The sequence below is a fragment of the Corvus brachyrhynchos genome, unplaced genomic scaffold, assembly GCF_000691975.1.
Source record: "Corvus brachyrhynchos isolate BGI_N302 unplaced genomic scaffold, ASM69197v1 scaffold1, whole genome shotgun sequence".
Taxonomy (NCBI): Eukaryota; Metazoa; Chordata; class Aves; order Passeriformes; family Corvidae; genus Corvus; species Corvus brachyrhynchos.
Window position 1 is genome coordinate 3,990,651 of NW_008237222.1, and position 26,976 is coordinate 4,017,626.

The 26,976-nt window shown below is 36.2% G+C and overlaps 1 protein-coding gene across 3 annotated transcripts in view; it reads right to left on the reverse strand.

Moving 5' to 3' along the window:
- Window positions 1-26,976, reverse strand: part of TTC7B (tetratricopeptide repeat domain 7B) — a 112,420-nt gene that overhangs the window by 65,281 nt on the left and 20,163 nt on the right. For all 3 annotated transcript variants that reach the window (XM_008629702.2, XM_017728992.1, XM_017728991.1), the window contains 8 exons: window positions 19,915-19,993; window positions 17,755-17,927; window positions 13,495-13,558; window positions 8,710-8,847; window positions 3,674-3,757; window positions 2,367-2,471; window positions 956-1,073; window positions 702-759 (listed from right to left, as the gene is read on the reverse strand). In XM_008629702.2, the coding sequence (XP_008627924.1) occupies window positions 702-759; window positions 956-1,073; window positions 2,367-2,471; window positions 3,674-3,757; window positions 8,710-8,847; window positions 13,495-13,558; window positions 17,755-17,927; window positions 19,915-19,993 (819 nt within the window). The remainder of the gene's footprint in view (window positions 1-701; window positions 760-955; window positions 1,074-2,366; window positions 2,472-3,673; window positions 3,758-8,709; window positions 8,848-13,494; window positions 13,559-17,754; window positions 17,928-19,914; window positions 19,994-26,976) is intronic.

A 26,976-nucleotide genomic window follows, 5' to 3' on the forward strand; every position in this document is an offset into this window, starting at 1 on the left:
ATAAACATAAAAGACATATTTAGATGCTGCAGCCCTTCTTCCAGCTTTGTCATCAAGATTTGTTTCTTCTATAATTAGTGTAGAAATGTTCTCATTCACATGTTTATTGTCATTTCGTTTGCAGAGTCCACAAGAATGAACTACTGTCATCCCCAGTGGCATTGCTTCCAGGTAATGCACTTGGAAGATGACATTTGCATTGTCATTGCCTACACTGTTACATCTCCAGACAGAATTTTCATTTTCCCCTAGCTTACTACCTCACCACCTGCACTTCACCGCTCAGCCCCAGCAGCAGGGCCTCAATTATTGCTCTGCTCCTACAGAGATAATTGCAAAAGCCTCCTATACAATCTGATCAGTGGACAGCTCTTAGAAACACTATCTCATTGAACCATGACTTGAAATCTTACATCATGTGTTTTTTCCTTCTAGATCAGAATATTTGAACAAATATTTTATACTAGAGAGCAACACGAATGTCTTTTAAAAAAGGGAAATCCTTAGAAATCAATTTAGGTAATGCTGGCAGAAAATGATGGAAATAAATGCTAAAGAAATACATTCTGTTCTCATGACAGGAGACTCCCAGAGGTGAAGCTGTCATTACAAAATCTTCTACAAGTCTCTCTTTTCAGCACGTAATAAAAGCTTTGCACTACATATAGCAGAATGAAATGGAAAAATCAACACCCACTCACCTCTGAAATGCAAGAAGAGCCTTTCTCTGCAAGACCTCTTGCATCCCTCGCAAAGATGCTAAAAAGGATATATTTAATCAGTGATATGAACGATGATGAGATTTCATTCCACACACTAATTGAAGACGTTTTAATACATTGACTGAAAAAATGATTGCACACAGAACCTTTAATTAGATGTCTACCATTCTGCCAGGTATCCTTTTTTAGACAGCATGGGAATTTCCAAATGTGAATGTTTATTCCTGTCTTACCATCAGTAGCCTGCAGACTGTAAGTCAATCCCAGTGCCAAGTAGCCTTTTGCTTTGAACTCTGATGTTTTGTCCCCGAGATCAACAACTGCTTTGGCAAATCTTTCAGCTTCTTCCAACTGAAAATATTATAAAACATCCATGTAAGTCTAAAACTAGCTAAATCTTACATTATAAGAATGCTCAGAATGCTCACAATGTGTATTATGCACACTGAACCTGTTAAAATCTCAGCCATGATTGCTTTGAAGGACTATTTCATTTCTCATTAGACTTAGTTTTCTTGCCAAATACTGAGTAAAAAACACAGATTTTAAGCTGAAATACCTCTTCCTATGGTTGAGAGAAATCTGGCACAAAACACACTTACTGTGCTTTTGCCTTTTTTCTTTTTTTTTTCCAATAAAAAAAGGTATTTCTGGTCCATATATGCCATCTACCATTTTTGCACTTCATAAATATGGTTCTTGACCCATGAACCATTTATTTAGGAAAATCAATCACAAGAACTGTGGCTCCTACCCTGTATAAAAACAGTATATCCATGCAGAACTGCTTCAAATACTGCATTGCTGAATGGATGCAAACTCATAAACAGAGAAGCAGGTAAAAAATCGAGGTTTAACTGCACACCCATGTTAGCACACTATTTAATAATCTAGAAAGAAAAAAAAGCCCATTTGAATCCATTCCAGTAACAATAAATGCTAAGTACAGTAAGCTACTCCATACGGACTCAATCCATAGGGAACAATTTACAGAACTAGGATATACCTTAATTAAGGCTATATTTTTGTCAGCCTCAATAAGCCATGTTTGTGCTACTACAGCACTTCCTCAATTTCTGTATGTGACCTTTCCCTTCTCTTTTCCTTCTTTTTAAAATATACTCATTCTTCTAAAAATTACACAAGTATCTTGAAAACAACACGATGATCTTCGATCACTTTAATGTTTTTTGTACAGATACACTGATTTCAAGTTTATCTAAAATACAACTCAACTGTCCCTACTATGAATTCATAAACCACAGCTACCTGCAAACATGGTATCACCAGAAGAGTATCTTGATTATGAAAGATTTGTCTCATTATCTTCCCAAAAGTTAGTTTCCTCTTGCAGAAAATAACAGAAGTTGCATTTATAATCTGTCTTCCAACAATGTTTCAATTTCCATACATTTGAAGCTATGTCTTAGACCAGTATCAAAATATGCTACCTTGATAAACATAACCACTGTCAAGTATTTCAAATTAGCCATTCAAACAGGGATGTACATGTGCATATTCATATCTGTGCTGTGTTTTTAGGTATGTCCAAGTGCATGCAATCACTGTGCAAAAGTATTTGCTATGTATCTAAATCAAGATTTTACTACAGCTCTTGCTGAGAAGACAGAGGGCAAAGCTTACCCAGTGCAGAGATCCCATACAGAGCTTTGCAGCAAGGAGTGGAATAGTTGCATCATCTGGTTTCAAACGTATACATTCCTTCAAGACTTTAACAGCTCGAGCAGACTGTTTAAAACATTTTCCATTGAAATTATGAAAAGCATAAATGTTTCACAGATAGAAGATTCCTATTTCCACAATTTACTTTATTTTTCCTTTGTGAAGGAGACATTACTACACATTTTGGTGACAATTTGTCACAACTCCTCAAGCCAGTGCAAGACAAGACTTCAGGCACTGCTGTTGTTATTTAACTCCTATGAGCTATCATTAAGCATCCCCAGAGAAATATTGGCTAAGAATGTAAATCCAATGGTACACAATTCAGAAAAGTTTTGAGATGCATTTAAAACTTTGCTAGGCCTGTAAACTCACAGCATTTGAGACCGGCAAATGAAAGAGAAAGAATGGGACAGTTTTCTAAACAAGCAGTGTTTTGGTGCTCTTTGGGAGTTAAAACAGCACATAGGAATAGGTCTGATATAAGATAGAATGACACTGCTCCTCTTTTTTTTGACTTATTTTGCCTCTATCTAATCACAGTTTGGAAGATAACTCAAAGTAAATAGAGTTGGAAGAAGAACCAAGTCTCTTCAGAACCAATGTGCTGCTAAATATTTTCTAAGGAAAATACATTCCTTTCCCCCATACTGAAAATAAGCAAAATATCCCCATTGAGAATGATATTTTAGAAAATTAGTTGTTTACATTACATAATGAATGTCATTTATTTTCTGTAACATGACAGGGAAAAGCAAAAAGAACTGAAAACAGAGAACAGCATCTCAAAACTTAAGTTCTTAGTTTAGATAATTTTTTTTAAAAATCCATTAGTTGCACAGAATACAGAGTCTCAAAGGCAGCAATATTAAAGAAGATAAAGTCAGAAATTTCCAAAGGAAAAAAAAAAAGCAAGAGCATCACGAATCAGCATTAATTTGTACCTAAGTATAAAATAAATTAAGTCATCAAAAGCACACTTTAACAAGTTTTACAGGATAATAGGATCTGGTGTAACTCACTACTTGTATTCAATCAGCTTATTTTAGGATTATTGGCAAGATAGTTGTTATCATCACCCAGGTTAGAAGCTGTTCAAATAACAACATTCTTTGTACAGCACTGGGAATAAATTCAGGAGTACGGCATACTTAGTTGATTTAAGGATTAGAATTATTTTCAAAAACACTACAGATGAAAGCTATGGAAGCGCTGAACATTGTTATCAAATGCCATCAATACAAGAATTAGAAAAAATTTAGACTTACTTTTCCTGCTGCCATCAAGGACAATGCAAACTGATACCAGAGATGGAACTCTTCAAACGCAAACTTCATGGCTCTTTCTAAACACTAAATATGGGGGGGAAATTGTTATTTAAGGTCATGTTCTTCAATTATTGAGAAGATATTTTAGTATCTAATATCTAGTAGTATTATCTAGTAGTATTAAGATTTTCTTATAGACTCTAGCTTACATGTAATAAAAATTTTAAATTATTCAAATACATGAAAACAGCTGTCAGATTCTATATGGAAAAGAATTTAACAGAAAATTGATTTCCCGTTTACTATGTTTGTTTAAATACTCCTGCTGGTACGGTATTACATAGTCTGAAAGAAGGAATGATTAATATCACCTTACTGAAGATACCATCTGTAAAAAGTAGGAGATAAGTCTTAAGTGAAAATTGTACACACTCTCTTCCTAAGTCGTGAATACTTAATAAGCAACAGTACCACAAGCACTTACAAGTACCATTTAAAAGGAGGGGCGGTATATAAAGATTCACCTTGAAGTATTATTTCTATTTGTAAAAATTTTAACTTCACACTCCATATTCTGCTGAGATTTTAAACAAACTAACTGAATGCCAAAAGGAAAATCTTTATTAATACACTGAGATTAAATATATGAAATTAGTATTATACAATAATTTTGTATGTTTCATATCTGCTGTTGTCAATAAGAATAATTTCATTTTGCTATGTTAATTTTAACCAATCAGGCCTGTTCTAAATAGCAAAAAGGTCAAACACTTTTCTGCAATAAACTGATTTAGGAATTAATTTTCTAGTCTGCAGAGTCCAATTACAGGAAGCAACTTTTCTGCTCTGAGAGCTACAGTGTATATTTTACACCATAAAAACATGAATTATTTTTCCCATACAAACTCAACATTAACATTACAGAAAGCACAACAAGGTGTGCAGTGTGTTCCCACACTAGACCAGAATCTGAAGCAAAGAACAGCACTGAAAATTAAACAAAAGGGAAGTGCATTATTTGCTACATGTGACTAATGCACACTAGAATTTATCCTACTACAAAATATCCAATATCAAGACTATTACTTAATAGAACTTTTATTATATTATTGTAAAGGAATGAAATGTCTAAAACCAAATACTTTCTAATATTGCTGTAAAAGGTTCATTAGGTTGCATGTGTAGTAAGTTAATTAAATGTCTATTTATGAAAAACAAGACAGGATTTATTTTCCCGTTGGACTTTTCATAAGTGAAAACAAAAAGAGCACAGAAAGAAACAAGTAAGTTATGTGTGATTTCTTCTATTATTTTAGATACTTCACAGAGATGCGTACGTAAGTACTGTAAAAAATGTAAAATTTCTTCTCTAGGCCTTGCTCAATTAAAAATTAATTACCAATTCTAACTGCAGAAAATGAGGATTAAGAAATTGATACTTTAGGGCTTTATAATTTTGCAACTGTAAGGGCACAGGACACAACTGTAGGTTATCCAAAAAGGCCTGAGTTTCAACATACTAATAATATATCTACTATTTTTTTGCTTGACTTCAAGTTCTATTTACTTGGCCCTGCTCAGTAAGAAAAGTGACAGGTTACATGACTTGACTTTTCTTTGTAAGATGACAAAACCAGACATAGTGTATGTGGCGGTAAGGGATGAATGGATAGATGTGTTTGTGACCTACACAACAACATGAAAACCTCTTAAACTGGGTTCTCCTGAACAAAGTAACAACAAGGAGTTTCAAAGACATACAGCCTTTAACAAGAACTACATAACAAGCAATAGTCACCAGGCAGACTGCAAGTTAAGAAAATGTTCAGGATAATGGCAAATGACTTAACTACTTGAAAACACATTCTGTACAATCCCTCTCCTACGGAAAATGCAAATGTTGATATTGCCTTGTAAATAATCACAAATCACTATATGAACAGGCTATGTTGAACACACTACTGAATTTGGTTGTTTAGCACTATGGTCTCCTGAAAAGTATATGCTTGAAGTTAGAGAGCTGAAAGATGAAATGATGAAAATGTAGGAAAATGTCTGGACTGGAAAATATCTCTTCTAGTAGGACACTTATAACCTCAATACCTTGCATCCTACAAAGCTTAAAAACTAACTTGATTACAAGCAGAGTACTTTTGTTCAGGAAAGAATTGACAGTATAAAGCTCCTCCATCTATTTGAAGCCACCCTAAGAAATTGAAAGCCCATTATATACAAGCTGGATAAAAACATGAGCCCTTTTCAGTTAAGAACGTGACTTGGCATTAGAGCAGTTTAACATGGATGAGACAGATTTTTGATCACTTAATGTTCTTATATAACAACCAACTACTTCTGTATGTAATCAGCTAAACCAGAAGACAGCAATAAGATAATGGAACTGGAGGGTGCATACCATTTCCACAGTTAGAATAATTTCCCAATTTCTGATTTAATCTAGAACAGCTCCACTACAGCAATCAAAATCAGCTCAAAGACAATGAAGCCCTAAAACATTAAATGCCTATTATATAACTGAACAGAATGTTTTAACATTTCTGAATTTGTGTTTATTGTAATACTTCAAATTATAAAAGTTACAGACTATGAGCAGCAGGATTTGAGGGCAGATATTTTCTACTCACTAAACTGCAAGAGCTTCTTAAAGTCTGTGTTTTCCACTGTGCTTTGAATGACAAGGATAGGAGGAAATGAGATGTTCTAAACATTTCCTGGTAAGATCCTGCTGCAGCTATATATCTAGAATATCTGTACGCTAAAATAAGTATTGCTTATTATACCAGGTCTTCATAAGATCACTTTTTTCATATTCAGGAAAGATAGTTCATGTACATATAACAAATACATTTTAATTATTCTGTATTGAAAGTATTTTTCAAACATAGTGGAATTATTTTCTTATTTTCAAAAAACATTTCAAAAGAATATACATACAATTTTGTTGGAATATTACCACAAAGATGCTAGACTAAAAGATGCTAGGTTAAAAAAAAACAGAACAAAACAAAACAACAAGAAGAGAAGACCTTAAAACAAGCCTTAGGTAGGCTTCAGCTTTCAAAGCCTAAGGCCATGACTAAAAACCCCCAACCAAGTAGCTCATCAAACATGCAGTCTCTCCTACTTTCCACATATTTATGGCCCTGCTTTTGTCTGTAATGAAGATCACCACCAGCACAAGAAGTTCCAAAAAGGCACTGAAATCAGAGATCTAAGTCAAGTTAAAACATCTTCCACTATTTAGAATATTCAATTGTGCCCAAAGGACAGAAGGAACAAGCAGTACCATCTGTCAGCTACAGGAGAAATCACACAAGCAGTGAGGGAAACAAGTGCTATGCTTTCCTCTATGTGAGGGGATTGTAAGTCTTTCCTTCTACCCTTCAGGGTAATGTCCTACACTTCAAGACACTTGGCTAAGAACATGGCTAAGAGATACCTCCAGCCTTCCTGATGAAGTCAAAATCCTTCCCTGTTAAGAAATGTAAGAAGAACTGGAAGCAAGAAGTTGTATCTACTGTGACATAAATGCTACCCAAAGTGTCCCAAAGGAGACTGTAAAGAATCCCAGGAACCTGTTATGTTCCCGTAAATATAATGGTTGTTTAACATTCTAAAAAAGACAAAAAATCCACAACAACAAAAAAAAAAAAAAAACCACAACAAAACCATCATGACACCAGACAAAACATAAGAATCAGATTTGGAACCCAGGGCTCCTCTATCCTTGCCCAGTTGCTAGGCTACTATATAAAATGGAAAGGTTGTCAGTCACTTAAAGAAAAAAAAAATCACCGTTTTCAAGGTTTTTTGGCCTCTTGGGTTTTTTATAATACTTGTTGGGTTCTAGACTGAAATATATGGATGGGCCACCTCTTGCACCTTTGGTGCACCTGCCTAAAACCATATCAAGGGGATAGTGTCTGTGGTGGGAAGTAAATGGAAATATTCCCGATTAGATTATGTTGTAGGGCTGGTCCTGTCTTCGTACTCCTTTGTTCTGTGAAACACCTTCCACTGTACTGATTTAAACTGACTTGTATCCCAACTGGCAGCTAGGTAATACTTTCAAGAAAAAGAATACCCAAACTGAGGGTTTAACATCACGTGAGATGCAGATTAATGGGTGACTATCAACATATACCAAAGAAGAACTAGAGCGCTTTTTTTTCATCTTTTTCTTAATAGAAGTCCTCTATTATGGCAGAGAGAAACTGTTTCTTAACAAATCAGCTCCTGGGTATGCCTTCCTAGCACATATGCTGAAGTACTCTTCCTGGATACCAATTAATTGTGGTCGGCAACAGTATCCTGCTGCTGAGTGAGCACTGTTTGAGCAGCAGAAAGATCTGCTCTGCCCAAAGAGCTGTAGCTGTTTCTCAGGTATAGAACTGTTAACAAACTTGGCAGTTTCCTGAAGCAGTTGCCACAATCTAACAAAACACAAGCATGCTACATAATTAAACATAAGACATTGAGGTAAGTAACACATTTCCCAAAGACCTGAAATTTTTTTTATTAACTTCATTTCCTTTTTATTAACTTCAAAACAATTACAAACTGTAAGGACTATGGATCACCTCAAATATTAAGAAGTGTAAAAGAAAGTTTTCTTCTGAAATCCTTTTTCATTCATTACAAACATTTTTCCTAGGAAATTATATCTACCACTTCTATATCCAGAACAACTTTTATTTTTTGCCATTCCTTCTTGCTCTGTCCATTTAATATGTACCCTTTTAAGCAGATCCATGCATCCCCACCTAAAAATCATGTGAATTTCTGTGGCATTAAACATTTACCACACCTTCCACACAACTTCTCTGTTTGGCCACCTCAAGTCACTTGTATAAATTTAGACAGCAAACATTTTGGGGTGGAAACTACCTCCTGTATTTAGAAAGCAGTCAGAATAACAATGTCCTATATTAGTTTTAGCCCTTTATTACTACCACAATTACCACGATTAACTGAAAATATCAACAATGACACAGGAATATTCGCAACTCTCAACAAACCTCTGAAAGCATTTCATATTGGCCTCTTCTTCCCAAGGCTATCGTAAGTAAATCGTAGACTACAGATGCACTTTGCAAACTGATGATACGATCATTCTTGTGTTCTGGTATTCTGCTCAGCACAGCATCACGGTTAGCCTGAAACACACCACAAAGAAAGAAATCAAGTCAGCCATTGTAATTCAAGCTACATTTTCACTCAAGTAACTACCATTGTGTTCAACCTCACAGACAGCAGTTACTATAAGGGATAGAGAGAGATAGTATCTGGCACTAATTTACAGATAGAAAGAATCACCAATTTTATATATTAGTGGCAAGACTGATGGACCTACTTTTAATTACTTCATTCTAATCCCATAAACTAAGTTATGTATTTAAAATTATTGAAGAGTTCCCAGAAACAAAAGAAGGTATATTTTCAATATAATGGATATTCATCTTCTAAAATTTCTTTTTACTTTTTGTGTGCTAATAGAACATATTAAAAGGATCTTCAAATCCTCTATTTCAGTTTCCATAAAATAAGGCTATCAACTTCTTTTCTCATCACAACATTATGACACTACCATCTAACTTGTGAATGGTAACATGCCCAGGATAACCCACAGTCACCTTCAGCAGTTACTACAGAGAAGTGAGAACTAATCCTGGTTCTGGGCACAGCTTTGGAATCAGGCTGTGTTTGCAGTAAGAGTTTACACTTTCAAATCCGTTTCGTGAAAGGCACATTGCAAACCTAATTCCTTAAGTAAAGTGCTCCTTTTGGGAAGGAAGAAAGCTGAGCTAGAAATGGATTAAATTAATTGACCATGTTCACAGAGAAATCATGTCCAAGAGTAAAGAACAAAATTTGGGTCTCAGAGTAGCTAGTACCTTACTGAACGACCCAGTGCTTCTCCCACTTTACCATCAAGCCTCTGAAAACACATTACCTTCCTATCCTATCTATTTCTAGTTTTCTTGGTGTTTAATATTCCCACTGGTACAAATGCTAGTATATCTGGTAGTCTGAAATCAGAAGTCAAAGATACTTCTCTCTTCACTTCCCCCTCTTTATTTTGATTTCACAGGGCATGGCCCCCTTAGTACATTTACTTAAATACACTAAATTTTAATAGGCAGCTTATTTTCCCCTCTTTCAGATGCAAAAAATGACACACACTAAGGGATAATAAATTTTTTCTCCACTTTAACAGGGTAACATTTTAAGCTCTGAACATACTCGATAAATCTTTAAAATCAGAATAATTAAACAATGAAAATTTTTCAAAGAGATACATGGACTGTAAAATGCACAGACATCTCAGGAATTATCAACTGAATAATCCACACCTTGGTTTGAAACAACCCCACACATACACACACACAATCCCCATCCCCCCACACACCCACCCCCAAACAGACATTTTGCTTTCTTTTGATCAAGAAGTCTTTGGCTTTTCCTTTTTAAACTGCATAAATATTTAGTCAACTTCAAGAACTTCTTTTTAACTCCACCACTAATCACTATTTGACTCAGCTCCTTGCAAGTTTTGAACAAGCTGTTAACTAGCACTTCTTGTGAAACAATGGTTGACAATGCCAAAGCACAAGGATCTCTCATAATTATCACAGATATCTTGTGTATTTGAACAATCATTTTCTTGATAATTATAAACCAGAATGTATGTAGGAACTCACATGCTCAGTATTTCAGAACTGCCGTGGTCTCAGACACTCTAAGGTGACAGTTAAACCACAACGTGTCATCTGGCCACACTTGCACACTTTAAGCCTGTAACACACTTGAGCAGTATAACTCAGTGCAGCCTCAGTGGGAGGAAGGATACGTTCAGCCATTTTTCCACTGGTTAAGAATCACACCTAAAGCTGAGCCCAGGAGGTGGTGATCAGTGACACAAAGTCCAGCTGAAGGCCAGTAACTAGCAGTGTATCCCAGAGACTGATACTGGGCCTGATCCTGTTCATGAGCCCAAGTATGTTTGCTGAACTGGTATGTCAAAGGGCTGTGCTGCCATCCAGAGGGACCTCAACAGGCTGGAGGAATGACAGGAACCTCATCAAAGCCTTCAGAAAAGACTTGGAAGTGCAAAGTCCTGCACCTGGGAAGGAACAAACCCGGGCACCATGTATGCTGGGGGCCCCCAGCTCAAAGGCAGCTTGACAGGAATGCACCTGGGGGTCCTGGTGGACACCCAAGGTGAGCAGGAGCCAGCAAGATGCCCCAGCTGGAAAAAAGGCTATTGATAGTGCAGGCTGCATTAGCATCAGTGTTGCCAGCAGGTCGAGGGCAGTGATCCTTCCCCTCTGTTCAGCACTGGTGGGGGCCACACCTGCAGTACTGGGTCCAGTTCTGGACTCCCCAGTACAAGAGACATGGAGCTACTGGAGAGAGTCTAACAAATGCCAACTGGGATGTATTAGACACCAGAGTATCTATTCTATGAGGAAAGGCTGAGAGAGCTGTGACTCTTCAGCCTGGAAAAGACAATGCTCAGGAGGGGATCCTTATCAATGTTAGAAATATCTAAAGGGAGGACACAAGGAAGAGGGAGCCAGGCTCTTTCCAGTGGTGTCCAGTGACAGGACTAGAGGCAACAGGCACAAACTGAAACACTGAAGGTCCCCTCTGAAGATCAGAAAACTTTTTTTTTTCTGCTGTGAGGGTTAATAAGCACTGGCCCAGGCTGTCCAGGAAGGCTATGGAGTCTCTCTCCTTGGAGATACTCAAAAGATGTCTGGACAGAGATGCAGCCTGCTCAAGATGGCCCCGTGTGAGCAAAACAAAATGATCTCCAGAAGTTCCTTCCAACCATAATCACTCTGTGATTCTGTTATTACAACTCAGCTGACATGCAGCAACACATACATGCACTGTAACATGAGGATGTCAGATCATAGAACCACAGGATGGTTTGGGTTGGAAGGGACCTTTTAAAGATCATCCTGCCATGGGCTGGGAGACTTTCCACCAGACCAGATTGGTCAGAGCCCTGTCCAACCTGGCCTTGAATAGGGCTTTTTCTTACTAATTCACAGACAATGAAAGTAAGGGATCATACTACTTTAATAACACAATAGCATATCAAAACACCAACGATTACTCAGTCTTCTCTAAGTGTTACTTCTTTCCCAAATATTGGTTTCAGAATCCTAAATCACATACTACTTCACAACTACTACAGCTAGAAAGTTAACATGCACTGAAGCTGGAATAACAGGTCTCAACTCTCAGAAAGGTAAGTTTGTAATGATGAATATTTCTATGCTTAATCTTCCCCTTTCCCTCCTCCGAAACTAATTTGAACAAATAACTTAGCCAAAGTAAGTCAATCATGTCAAAGATTTTATACTCCCCCGAAACAAACTCTTTTGCCTGAAATAACCTGCAATAATTACTGTAAAAAAAGAAAAAAATTGAAAGCTTGCTAGAGGTATATGCTCTACAGTGACAGTGTTTGATATAATTAGGCAGAGCTAATTCACAAAGGAAAAGCTGTAAGTAACCTGAAATGACACTTAACAAGGCAGTACTTTTAATTTGGTTTTTGGCTTCTTAATGATATGTAAGGAACTACACATGCAAACACAGCAATCTGTAGTCAGATCTTGCAGAACTGGGACTGCTTTCACTTCACATCAAGACCACAGTTCACATCAGAATTCTGTACATCTTCACTGCTGCTCAGGCACATTACAGAGGCACAGGCAGCACCTCTCAGTGGTAAGTATATGCTGCAGCAAAACCAACATATGATATGTGAAAATCTTTGCCCAGTTGATTTTTCTGTATTCTGAGAATCAGAATCTAGACAGAATTTCTAGATTCTGTCATGAATATTGCAAGGCAGATCACTAGGAATGAGGAAAGTAGTTAGCACTACAATGTAAGTATCTGCCACTTTAAAACAGTTAAACTAGGACAATGTTCACTAAAATGTTCCGATCCTATTTAACTGTAGCAAAACAGAAATTATGCCAAAATATGTAAGCATTTGAACCACCTACAGAACTTAAAAGACTGCATCTCACTGATGTGCAGTGAGACAGACTGCATGATGCCTGAGACTGTACAAGTTTCATCCTCCCAGTTAAAAAAACAGCAAAAGCTCCAACATTTCATTTTACATGAGAACATAAAACTGACAAGGTATGAGAATGTCAGTATGTGGCAGTTGATTGATGGCTAGCAGAAAATATAGCAGGTTGATAAAGGTCACAAGTAGACCATTGAAAGGAATCACTTATTGAGGAAATGGGGACATTTAAAAAAAATAAACCAGTAGCAAAGACGGAATGTCAGTATCATCAAAAATCATTTACAAATTTGAGTGACTGAAGTTTAATGCACAGTGGAAGGTACTTTTTGGCAATGTTTATTATGCTCTTCTAGTAGTTTTTGATTTGCTTTTTACAACAAAAATAACTTAGATTTTTTGTCTGTCTGAATAGCAACCAACTGGTGTAACAGTGGTTCATACTGGTAAGTGATGTCAAATGAAAGACCGGGCTTGTCCACCTGCCTATGGCTGGAAGGAGGCGAGGTACAGCCAGTCCAAAGGAGAAAAACTCCATAACACTTGCAGACCTCATCTTGCTGCCTCAGAGGAACAAAAACTTGAGTTTCAGTAATAACTGCCTGCTTTCCTAACACAAAATGAGAGATAAGGCAAAGTAAGGCATGGGGGGGGAGGGGGGGATGTCCTGTTTTAATTTAAAAAAATAAAAAACAAAATAAGGAAAACACACACAGCACATGCACATTCACTCTATTTTACCTACCATAGATTCACTAATAAGCAGCAACAGTAAGGCTTCTTCTGTATTTTCTTGAGGACAGAAGATGCTGTTCAAAACGAGAATTTAATTATTTAAGCAGAACACATTACTTTCATGCGTAGTTCACACATATATATTAAAAGCACTGTAAAAACTGGAAAATGTCCAAAAAAGAAACCAGAAAGTAACTCGCATAGAAAAATCAATTGGTTAAAATGCATTTCTTTGCAATGCTCTATATTTTCATTTCAGAAAAGTTGTCTGAACACAATAAACGAACAAAACTACCACAGCTGTCAGAGTTGGACTCATTCAAAGACTCCAAAATTGAACATAATTTGACAACTGTAAACACTAAACCCATAGTTTAATTAGCCTCTTACACGTAATCTGTCTGAGCTGAATCTACATCACTGACTCAAATGCTGGCAAGAGGAAACTCTCGCACAAGAACAGGAGAACTTTTGTGTTTCAGGCAGTATGTAGAGAAATACTTCTATCAGTCTTTCATGAGATATGCTTGAGAATTTTTTCCTGATGCATTCAATAGCTATGAATATTTTTAAATAGAGCCATGACAATCTCCACCTGCTTGCCATAACCACTCTTACTTCCAAGCAATAGAATTATTTGTTAGTAATGAAGCACACTTCCTTTTAACTTAATGCTGAAGGTCTGCATAGGACTAGTTTCCAGACTTTACTGCTTTCTCGGAATACTGGATGCTTTCTGAACACTCTTCTATGCTGTTGAACAGACAGCAGTAATCTGCACTGGGTACCTGACTGGCAGGAATTAATTCATCCATTCTCATACACACAGAAAATTCCCCCAAATCAGTGACTATGTTTTATCTCTTCAGATTTCTTTCTCTAAACTATTTCTGAATTAGCAAAAGTACTATTTCCTGTTAATTCAGACCATTAGTTTCACAATTAACTGTTCAAATGTAGAAAATAATTTGCTGTTAATAATCAATTCTTACGGTCCTAAGGGTGTTTAAACTACAATACATTATAGACAGGAAACAAAACTTGTCTGACATTAAAACATCATTTGGGGTTTTTTTAAAGCACTAGAAATATAAGCAGTAATTAAATCCCTGAAAGAAAATGGAAACTAAAACACATCTGAACTCCAGGCAGGTTGAAAGCAACATTGTTAATGTTGTGGTAATATAAAACAATACATTGTAATGTACTGTGGTAATATAAAACAGCTAAGACCCCAGGGCAGCTGCTCTGTTGTTGTATTTTTATTTTTTAATCAATGCAACTGCTCACCAGATTTTTAAGAGTATTCTAAATCTTAGAATACATTTTTATTATTACATAACAAAAAAATTTCAAAACACAGTTATTCGTGAACAAGAACCACCCACGATGAGGAATGAGGAGTGATGAGGAAGCATCAGAGTGATCCTTATTTAACAATCCACTCTTCTATGCAGAATTTAACAACTTGGAAGAAGATTTAACCTGACCAACTGACAATGGCATCCAGAATGCAGAATAATGATTGGAAAGAGCTGCTGGAGAAATTACTTTCTCAGAGAAAGAAGGGATGTTGCCCCAAAGAGAACCACTAAAAAGTCACTTATCAAAACAAAAGCAAACATTATTTTCTCTTGCAATTTCAAACATATTTTCATAGTTATATTGATGTTTGACTCAAACAGTGAAGATCCTCTCTGTGCAGAAATTAGTGAGAAATTTCCTTGACCTGTCTAAGCAAAAAGTTCAGTTAAGCTGGCTGAACTCAGACATTTTCTGTCTCCTGATAGAGGCAGGCACGTGAGTAAACTAATTTCAATGTAACAGGGCAGAGCAAAAGAGGCAACCAAAAGCATGAAATGGCTATAAACCAAAGGCAAACCATGAAAGTTATGCTCAGTTGAAGAACTTATTAAAGAAAACTGAAGAGGCAATTACACAGAGATCTACAAAATCATAAATGCTATTAGCCAAATCACACCCATAATCCTCAAAAGAACACAATGCAGTTATCTAATATCAGGCAACACAGAAAAAAACAGTGCATTGTGGAGCCAGTTTTGGTGGTCAGAACAATACCTAGGAAAAGATTTCCTACATATCTGTCTTGCTATTCATTGTCTTTGATACTTGCTTTCAATCACTGCTGGAGATGAGATACTTGGCTGGACATATTTTATGTGGTATGGTATTAACCAGTCTGATGTGATGGAAGGACTTAATTACGTGCTCCGTTGAAATTGTGGAACTCCTTACCTGCACATCCCAAGAACGAGAGAACTAAACTGAAAAAAGCCCCGCTTTTGCAGGAAGCATGTTGCTATGAGTTGAGAATGGAGAACATAAGTTTGAAAGACTGAGCCCAAGAAACCTGCTGTAACTATTCTTGATCCAGGAAGGAGAATTGCTAGAAGTCTTTGAAGATAAAGGCCATTCTGCTTAGTAACAGTAAAGACACCATAATTATGTGGGCTTGCTGCTGTGTAAAATATTCCTTAATGGAAATCTGCAATAAATACAGCTAAACAACTCAAAATGGTGTCATACTGCATGCATTTATGTTACAATATAAAGATACTGTGAACACTAAAACAAAACATCCCTCCATTATGTAAGCAGGGCTACTTCTATAATCAATCTGCCACAGAAGCAGACTCTTTGGCACATAACAAGGTCACTTTATGGAAAAAAGCTTTCCTGTTAACTAATAAGGCATATATGCTGTAAGAGAGGAACAGACTGTTCTTTAGGATTTGCTGTGCAATACCAAGTAGTTTGAGTAAGAAAATAATTAAAGCTGCATAAAAGAGATTTCCTCATGTCTGGGCAATAAATGTACTTCTAAGAGCAGTGATCAAGATGTATTCACAAAAAAAGGTACTTCCTTTATACAAAAACAGGCTGCCTGCATGTACAGTTTATTAATTATGTACTTGCAGGGAAACACAGTTAGTTGTTCCAGTAAATTGATTGTTCAACTCCGTGCCTGTATCTCTTATTAAAGCTCAACAGACTGCTTTTAATAACTTCACATCCCAGAGCTAGTCAGACAAGATTGAAACTACAATCCCACAATGCCTGACTTTTAATCCAGATGGACAACAATATAAACAAAAAACAATAATAATAACAATAATAATAATAATAACAACAACAATAATACATTTTTGTATTATAATATATATATTACATACATATATATGTATATATACATATATATAAAAATGTATATATAAATGTGTATATATATAAATACAGTGTGCCTGTGTGCACGTGGAGATATATATATATATATACACATATATATATATAAATGTATATAATAATACATTTAAAAATACATTTTTGAAGAAAGAGGGTCAAAAATTTCCCATGGAACAGACAACGTGATCTCGTAAGATATTCCCAGATCATAGTGATTTCACAAAATCACTGAATAGTTGAGGTTGGAAGGGGTGTCTGGGGATCAGAGCTATTAACTTCTATGAAAAATTTCAAATTAGAGGAAACAGCTATCTGTATCTAATACTAACCCTAATGGTGATTGGTTTGGAAAAAGAAGTTACATTTTCAAGAAGGAAGAAAACACACCATAACTACTCCAGAATTCGCTATGAGATATACCACACAAAAATGATCCAAAAAGTATCACTTACCTGATTCAAGGGAAGATTAAAACTAAACAAAAAGATGGCAGCATAAAGAAGTGCCAAAACTCACCTAAGATGATTAGCCGTAAGGTAGCTGCCTTGGGAAATAAACTACCTTTGAAACTGCTAGATAAATTTCTAGATATGTTTTGTTTTTTCATAATGCTTCCTGGACCAACTTGACCATATGGCTGAATCTTTCCTTTCTATGATAAAGCAGGATAGATGCCTAGAAGCAGCACACAACTTTTAAAATGTGCAATATCGGATTTGCCATCCAGTCCATGTTTTCTTTTTTACCCCATGCATAGTAAGAGATATTGAATATATCATATACACCAGAATAGGAAAAAAAGAAAAAATTTCTACAATTTCTACAAAAATTTCTACAATTGAAAACAAAAGGTCTAATGTATACAGTGCAAACTTCCACCTGGAGAGCCATGTTTCTTCCCTAGGTCTCTTCAGAGCATCTATCTATCTGTCTACACAGCATGGGAAACATTCCCATTCACACTGCCAAATTCCTTCTATGTTTTCAAAAATATAAACTAAATTACCCAGTGCACTGGGTAACAACTGCAGTTACAGAAACAAAAGAGGCAGAAACTCAGCCATACTTTTCTCCAGTGTATACCCGTGGTCTTCTACTGAGCGCATAATTCTTAGTATTTGAACCCTTTCGAAGTGGATCATCGAGGGGTGATTGGTGAGGAGGATCTTCCAGTGGATTCCAGTAACTCTGTTCACACATACCTCGTAACAAAATTTCTGCAAGTTGTCTTGCTATTGTCTGTAAAAGCAAAAGATAGATATTTTCCCTCGAAATGCTGAATACAAACTCTTAAAAAATGCTCCGATTTTTTCTAATGAAGACTACTTATACAGAATATATTTTTTTATTCTACAACATCCAAAAAAACAGGCATGATGCTGTTTAACAGGTAAAAGTACCCAGTTCAATTCTCTAAACACAAAGAAAAATAATGGCAATAACAAACAATTTTTCAATTTTATTAGTTAAGTTCAGATACTTCTGAAGTATAAACAACCCAATTGCTGCTCCTGAGACAATCAATAACCTAAGATGCTCAATAACCTCTACTGCCTTGATGGCATCAGCCTCTATAGACCTGGAGCAGTTGCTTGCATGACAGAGACCACAGTGGAGCAGCTGTCCACACTGCAGCCTGCTAAGAGAACCACGGTGAAACAATGATACTCCCTGAAGGAACTGCAGCCCAATGGAGGGACCCCATGCTGGAGCAGGGGAAAAGTGTGAGGAGTAAGGAGCAGCAGAGAGGAACTCACCACAACCCTCCACCCCTCATGCACCACTCAGGGAATGGGAGGGTAGGGAGAGGAGGTAGAAGAGTCAGAAGTCAAAGACTGAAGTTGAACCTGAGAGAAAGGGGGTGAGGGGGGAAAGGTGTTTTAGTTTTTGTCTTTGTTTCTCATGATCCCACTCTCTTTTAATTGACAATAAATTAAGTTAATTTCCTCCAAGAAGAGCCTGTTTTGACTGTGACAGTAACTGGTAAGCAAACTCCCTGCCTTTATCTCAGACCTCAGACATTTTCTAGCTTATTTTCTCCCCATGTGTTAAGGAAGGGGAGTTTGAGGGCAGCTGGGTGGGCATCTGGCAGCCAGACAAGGTCAACCCACCACAGACAGTTGTGGTCTGTGGGCTGAATGGGGCTTCTGACAACTAGTACTTGAATGCTGGTGTTAGCTACTGTTAAAGCTCAGCAAGAGTGAAACAAGGTTGAAAATCAGCAAGAAAAGGTTTATTTTGACTATTACTGTCACCATATATTTAACTGTAGAAATACTTACAAAAATATTTTTAATTAAATAATACTAATTTAAAGCTTTTAAGTCATCCTGTAATCCATAAGTATCAAGTTAATCTCCTCTTTAATGTTTCATACACATGCAATAGAACCTGCACAGCTACATATCACAATGATGAAAAATCAAAGATTTTCTACCAGGGCAGTAGAAAGAAGGCAAGATCTAGATTTGCATCAGAATTGGCAGAATTTCCCAGTAATGTTTCCCAAAAACAGATGTGTAATGTTTAAGTCACAGAAAGCACCATACAATCTGCATCTTCCACCTTAACTTCTATACCATAAGAAGCCCTTCATCTTTTTCATTAAAATTTGCAATATTATCCCTGTCCATTGAAAGTCTATTTTTTAATAATTTAAATATATTTACTAGGAATCAGTTACTGAATGAATTAAGAAATCACTTACCTTCCTTACTACCATTTTGGAAGTTTTAAAGGCCCAGACTTTTTATTATATAAAAGATTCAAGTTTCTGACAATATAAGTAACAAATCTTCATGATTTTGCTTTTATGGTTTTCCTTTAAGAGGCTTTATAAATTGATAGCCTTCAGCTTAATAGAAACCACACAAAAATTATGCACTCTTTTCTCACCCCCACTACCTTACGAAAACATGAAACTACATTGGCTCATAAATAGGGCAATTATAATCAAGGTTGAAAACATGGTCACTTAGAGACCAGTCAGGTTCTAATTATAACCACATATAGGAAAAAATAGGGGAGAGACTGGGTACCAAACATTCCTTACTTTAATCATTCCCTTAAGCCAGGAAATGTTAACCTTACACAGTGTTGGATACCAGGTCCTTATCAATATGCTACGTATCTGACTATTTTTCTCTAACTCATCCATTATTTTTATGCTTTCCCTGCCTACTGAAATTCAGATGCTACAATAGGAAAGTGGTTTAATATAACTTACCATTCGCAGGTTTTGTGTAGTTCTTGTTTCAACAGCTCTTAGTAACTCTCTAAATCTACCAACTCCTCTTGTCAAGTTCCTGTATACAAACATAGAATTTGACACTATTCCAACTTGGATGAAGTAATACCTTAAAATATTTCTCAATAAAGTTGTTAAAATCCATGCTACTTTCTTTTTTTCCCTTCATAGCCTCACTGCCTTTCTGTGAGATAGATATATAGAGATAGAGATATAGATACATATTCATCTGGGAACCTCAACACTGATTACTATAACAACACTCCTTGACAGTTTATTGAAAACAGGGACATTTTCATGATCAGTAGATAGTTCAAGGGAAGGCAAGGAAAAAAGTAAGAAGCAACCACCTCAAAAAGAAAAAACTAAGTTGTTCTCTTTGCTACAATAGTTTTAGTTGTCAATTACATTAGGCTTCAAGTATAAACTTTGAAAAAAAAATCCATTTTAGCTGCCTCTTGACATCTTAAAACAGGGAGACTAAAAATGAGTAAATCTTGTAACCCTGAAAGCAATATAAAACATAAAATTTTGAACTCCTTTTTAGAAGGGAAAGAGCACAAACACATTAAGGCCCACTGTGTGGCCAGAAGAGAACTGGGGGATCAGTGTTCTGTTCTTGACTCTGACTGGCTTTTCATGTGGCTTCTGCAATTCAAGTTTCTCCATCTACACTTCTTCCACATGTGCTGCCTAAACAGCTTTTGCAGAGATTGAAGATCCTCAGAGGCATCATTGATACTAACAATTTTAGCAGATCTGAACTTTCTTCTCAAACAATAGATTATATTGAATGATCTTACAGCTTTACCTTTTTTCTCACCTCTTTATCAGTTGTTTGGAGGTTTTATTGCACATAAAAGCAGTTGAGAGTATTTTATTTTATACTAATACAATTTGTCTTTGAACTGGTGAAGGACTGGGTTAGCTTTTTGCTGACCTGAACAACTGAATTCTGCAACCTGAACACAACAATAGGACAACCATTTCACTATTTGAAGTGAAATGGTTCAGTCAAGAAACAAAGTATTTGATCAAAAGTATAATTTGTCTCAAATCATTGCTGTTACATCACATATTGTCTTAAGGTGTGATGTTATGGGCAAGTTGCGTAGCATTTACCCAAGACAGAGCACAAAGAGACAAGAACTGTTACATATTGTGTAAGCTTTCTGTAAGTAAGAACACTATTGCACTGCACTATAAATCAGATGTTAAAACTGCCTTCCTTAGTTTGCTGTCTTTCTTTAAAAATATATTTAAAATACTGATCTTTTGAACTGCAACTCCGCACAAATTCAAAGAAAGCCAGCATTTTTATACAGATATTTCTTTCAATTTAGTTGCAGAATACCTGAAACTAGTGTGTGAAGCAAGAGATCTTGCTATAGGACTGTAGTACTCCTATCACTTTACCTAGAGACCTACTCATTTATTTTACTCTTCAGATTACATGATAGCACTCATCTCTGTCCTGTTTTACATAATAAAGGATTATCAGAATATTTCAGAAACTTTAGTTTCCACACATCTTTCACTAGCATGACATCATCTTTCACTGGCACAAGTTCACCTTCTAAAATACTTTTATATAAAAGCTCATTTTAAAAGAAGTAGCATTTCCAAATAACAAAACCTGTATGAACAGCTTGAAAGTTATGCCAAAGTATGCCACCAGTTGGCTAAAAAGAAATAATCACCAATCACACAAGAAGTAAAAATTGTTTGTAAAAAGCCCACATGCTACAGCAGAGCTTGACCATAGCGGGACCAGCGAGTACATAGAAAAGAAAATGCATCTTGTGTAAACATCTGCATGAAAACGGCCGTGTGAAAGACTATATTGATTTATACATTTCACACAGGCAGGCCTCAATAGCTGATGACTATTACACCAACGTCATACACTAATGAAGGACAGATAGTCATTAGGCTAAATTTCAAGAAAACCTCCAAACTCATTGGAAGCTAGATACATTCAGCACCTTTGGAAAGCCAAAATGCATATCATTCAGTAATACCACATTCCAAATATTTTAGAGAGCCAAAACCAGTCCACTGGAATCCCAGCTTTAAGTCCTCTGGTCTAAGTGTGTATTTCCCATGAATGGTGTTATTTCTCAAAAACTGTATTGCAAAGTCACAAATGTATCCTTATAACAAGATTTTTTAAAAGAAAATAAAACAAAAACAAAACCAAAAAACAAAACAACAAACCAAGAAAGAAAACCCCAACCAAACAAAGCAGATGCCAAAAAACTGAAATGCTCCCTGCAAAATTGTCGAAAAAGAGTTATGAGTAAGAACTTGTCAGCTTGAACTTTTATTTTCCCAGTGCAGATGAAACATATACTATGTAGTAGAACTTCAAATCACAATTAACTTCATGAAATTTTAGGAATTGGCATTTTTTTCCATATGTAGTTTATGTCTTTTGATGTGTTACAAGAACAATAACAAAACACTTTATGAAAAACATGCAACTTTCACAAGCCCTTAAACACTTCATGACAGGTTGCTATTAGTTACCTATCACACTTTTTTAAGCATCTGCAAGGGACTGAAAATTGTGACTGAAGTTCTACTGTATCATGGAAAAAGCAGTAAGATTGTACAAGGAAAAAAAAGCAGTTAAAATACAGAATTAGCTTTTGCTTCATAAAGCATTTAACAGTTATCCACTGCACAAGTCAACACAAACACAAAACAGACTTGTCAAGCATCTTCTACGTGAAATTTAATAAAAAACAGACTTCAAAACTACAATCTAAATCACCCTAAAATCGAGTTAAATGCTTTGAGAGACAAGAAATGAAGCAAAATACACCATGAATAATATGGTAGATCTCCACACCGTACTGCTTTCAGCAAAGTACATTTCCTGTATTTGTTAACATTTTGTAACATTGAGAAGAGTGGTGGCTATTCTGGCACATGGTTTTCCTTCCTAGCCTAGGACACACACAGCTTTTACCTGCTTTTCACTACAATGTGCCCCCATGTCAGCAGCTCTCGCTGTGCTGATTGAATGCCAGAGCAAAAGGGCACATTAACTTAGACAGCAATGTCCCACAGTGTCTGTAAATGACTTTGAGATCCCTTCCTTCCATGGGACAAGGGATTTTAAGGTACATTAACGTTCACTTGTAACTGACACATTTTCAGTGATTTCAGACAAGACAAAGACAGCCCACAGATGGACACTGATAGTTACATACATGTGTTTATACGACTGCCTCCTGCCAGAACATGCTCAAAGCAACTCCTTTGAATTGCATTTTTCTCATTTTTAAAGATAACTGAATGTTTGATGCTTTAAATCTTCAAGGAAAAAAACCCCTTACTTTGACTCTTTAAGTAGCCCTCTGCCAGTTAGGCTGAGAACCAAGATCTAATGAAAGTCCATACAGACATGCCTTTAGGGCCTATTTGCATCCTTGTGTCTACGTATTTGCACCCTAAGCCACAACAATTCATGTTAGAACCTAATTAATTATTCTCATACAAGATTGACCTCACTTCCCACCTTCGCTTGTGTTTTCTCTCTCTTTCTGTCTATACTTAGAAAAAGAAATGCAATGTTTGTAAACTCATAGGTACGCTCTAAGTTTTAAAGTTTGGTTTTTTCTCCCAAAAACTCAATATGAAAGTAAAGAAAGGAATTCTTTTAAAGGTAAGGAGTAAGGGCAGCCAAAACTCTTAATATGCATGACAATCAGAACAGTGACATTTTAGTAACTTCAGTATAACTGACATAGTTACAAAAAAACATAAGGATTAATATCCATACACTCTAACTAATTCGTTTTAGCCAATTAACAGTCATTTACACAGTATTAAGGCCAGAAACAATTTCACATTAAAATAAGTTACTACATAAGCAAAAAGCAAGAAATGTGACAAAGCAAGAGATTAACTCTTAAGCAGTAACAGAACATCCTAATACCAAGGTATGCTGTTTACCATAGTGCTTTGTACAGCCCTACAAGATGAACTAAAAAGAAAATAAATTAGGACTGCAATTCTATGGCTCTCTTCCATAAATTTCATAAAAGGCCTGCCCAAACGGACAAAGCTACATACTCTGCACAATGGATGGTGCTTTGGATGATTGTGATTAATGTCTGTGTCTGTTTTCTGTTCATGTTTAAGAGGGTGGAGAAGAAGTATAACTTAATCCACAATTAAAAAAACACCCTGGGATGCATTTAGATACCGATCTATGAGAGGCAACATACTTGCAACTTCAGACAGTCCTGTTTTCACTCTCTTCCTTTCATACTTACACTCTCAGAACACCCACAATCGATACAATTTTCACAAAACATTAATTAACACAGGGCATTATTTTCTGAATAAAATGTAGAAAATCCCTAATTTCCGGGCAGAATCTACTTTTTTTTTTTTTAAACCTACTTTAAAAAAATGTTCGTGGCACACTTCTCATTTTATCCATTGTTACCTCATGTAGAAAGAAAAATCCCAGATTTCTCAAATTCATTACAGAAGATCATGTTTGCTTGATGTTTGAAAGTTCTTAACTGCTGTTTGGGCTTATAAATAAAACATCTTCAGTGTGCCATTAGAGCTACACAAGCTTAAGTATTTGAAAAAGCCCAATCAAGCAGCAATTCTGGCATTCATGCATTCAAAATGAAAACACTGCCCAGACTGCAGTTCCACTGGTAGGTAGTCCACCTAATGGTTCACTACCTGAAGAGGAAGATCTCATCCTCCCCATTCCCATCTCTTAGTGTTTGTTCCCTTTTTCCACCATTCTTCCTTCTTGATATCTTCCTATGCTCACTTGCCATGGTCCTATCTCATTTCTGACAGCCACAGCAGCCATTATCACACCTTCCAATGAATCAATTCTTCTCACCAGAATGAGAGAAAGACAGGATTTCTTTGAGAACAAAAAGACTCCCCAGAAGAATCAAACAAGCACCTGAACCAGCAAAAGGCAAACAAGGAAAATGCATGCTAGCAGTGTAACTGCTCTTTACAGTGGAAAAACAAGAGCATTAACTACAGCAGTAAAATGAGCATTTTGAGGGGAGTAAGGGAAGTGTACAAAATAATAACTCCCCAGACTGAGGATCCAATTTTGTTTGCCAGCCATCACAACTCATCATAAAACCAAAAGCTACAATCTGATGCTTGCAAATGCAATCAACAGCCACCGTCAAGACATGTAGTACATGGGCTAAAAAATGCTACATATCTTCTTGGAAAAAGTGAGCTGGAGTCAGAATTCCAATCACAAACTATTAAGAGTATCAACCTTGAACATCAACTCAGATACTGACATTACTCTTTCATTGTTCTTTGTATAACTAGTTATTACAGAAGTTGATAAGGTTTTGAATAAAAGCGATTCCTTCATGTTTATTTCCACTTGAGTCTTCCCTGTAACACTGCCAGGTTTCCTACCTGTAACTTCACAATGGAATCTTATTTTAAACTCTTGAAGTTAAGACACAATTCTGAGCAACAAACATACAGTAAGGTTTGAAAGAGAAAGCATTCATAATGGATGATTTTATCTTGAATATCTGAGGGAATAATAATTTCCTCTCATGTTCAAATGAAGTTTTTTCAGTGAAAACTAAGAGGTAAGAACAGTATTGGAAATAAGGATGAGGAAAGCTTCTGATATGGCAGATTAAATAAAGTATCCTTTGAAAACTTATTTTTGCTAGGAATCACAGAGCAGTGATTTTTGTTCCTATCTTGAATATATTCTTGCATTACCTTCCTAACCACACAAACATGAAAGCAGGTATATAGAGAAAAAAGCTGTTTTGAAAATTGCAGCAGAAGTGATCTTGCTTGCTTTCCAATATACAGCAGTGATATTTTACATATAAGGAATGTGATACTTTGTAGGATTTCAATGTTTACATCTTACTTTCTACTCTACTTAAACACCAACTTGTTTTGAGCCTGATGTAGGATGTGCAACAAGATCTCAAGAGATGCAGTGTGATAGGTATCTAGTACTGCATTCTAATACAGTAGAGAGCTGATCTTACAGGATGTTCATGTGCATTTATGTCAAGCATTTCCATAAATCCTTTTCTCATGGGTTTCATCACTAAAATCCGTAGTTGTGAGCACTGTACAGATACACATGTGGAATAGAAGCACCTACAGATTGGCCCTCATCCACTGTTCCTCCCTTACCAGAAAGAGAGCAATATTCTTATGCTATTTCTGTCATATGCTATAGTGAAAAGACAAAAACAGGTAAAAGAAATTCTACATAGAAAAATCCCATACTCTAAGTAGGGCTTTTTGTTGTGCTTGTCAAACATTTAAAGCCAATATAAATCAAGTGTATCAATTATACGAAAATTGAGAAACATTGGTTGATCTTTTTAATTACTTTTTTTAGGGCTAATTTTCTATGGAGAAGAAGCCAATCTATACATAACAACTTGCTGGAGGAGACTGGTAATGTCTTGCTTCACTGTGGCTGTGCCAGCACGGGTAATGGCCCCATGAGGAGTACAGATCTTCTCTAGGATCCTCAGGCTTTAACTGAGTATGTGAACCATGATGGAGACAGACCAAATTGCAGTCTGGATCCAGAGCAATATCCTTGGAGGAGGTGTAAAATAAGCCAAAAAAAATAGCTCTGAAAGTTAGGTTAAGTCTGGTTTTCACACGATGGCCTACTGATTTTAGACTTCAACCAGAACGCCATTTTACTTCAAGAGCACACACTTCCAGTATCTTTGTGAACATTATTACCTCAAAAATAAAAACCATAAAAAAGACAAAATTAATTTGTAAACCTCATAACATGAATACAAAGTAAATAGTAGGATTGAAGAAACACTGGGTACATAAACAGCTGACCTCTCTTTCTCAGGGGCATTCTACTTGAAAACAGCTATGTTAAATACTAATGTCAAAGTTCCTGTGCTCACAGCTTTTCTTGGAAAAACATCAGAACTTTGAACTCCTTCAATATGAAATTACAAAGCAACTACTACACAAATTATGTAATCATCCTGAAAGACATGTAAAGTTACA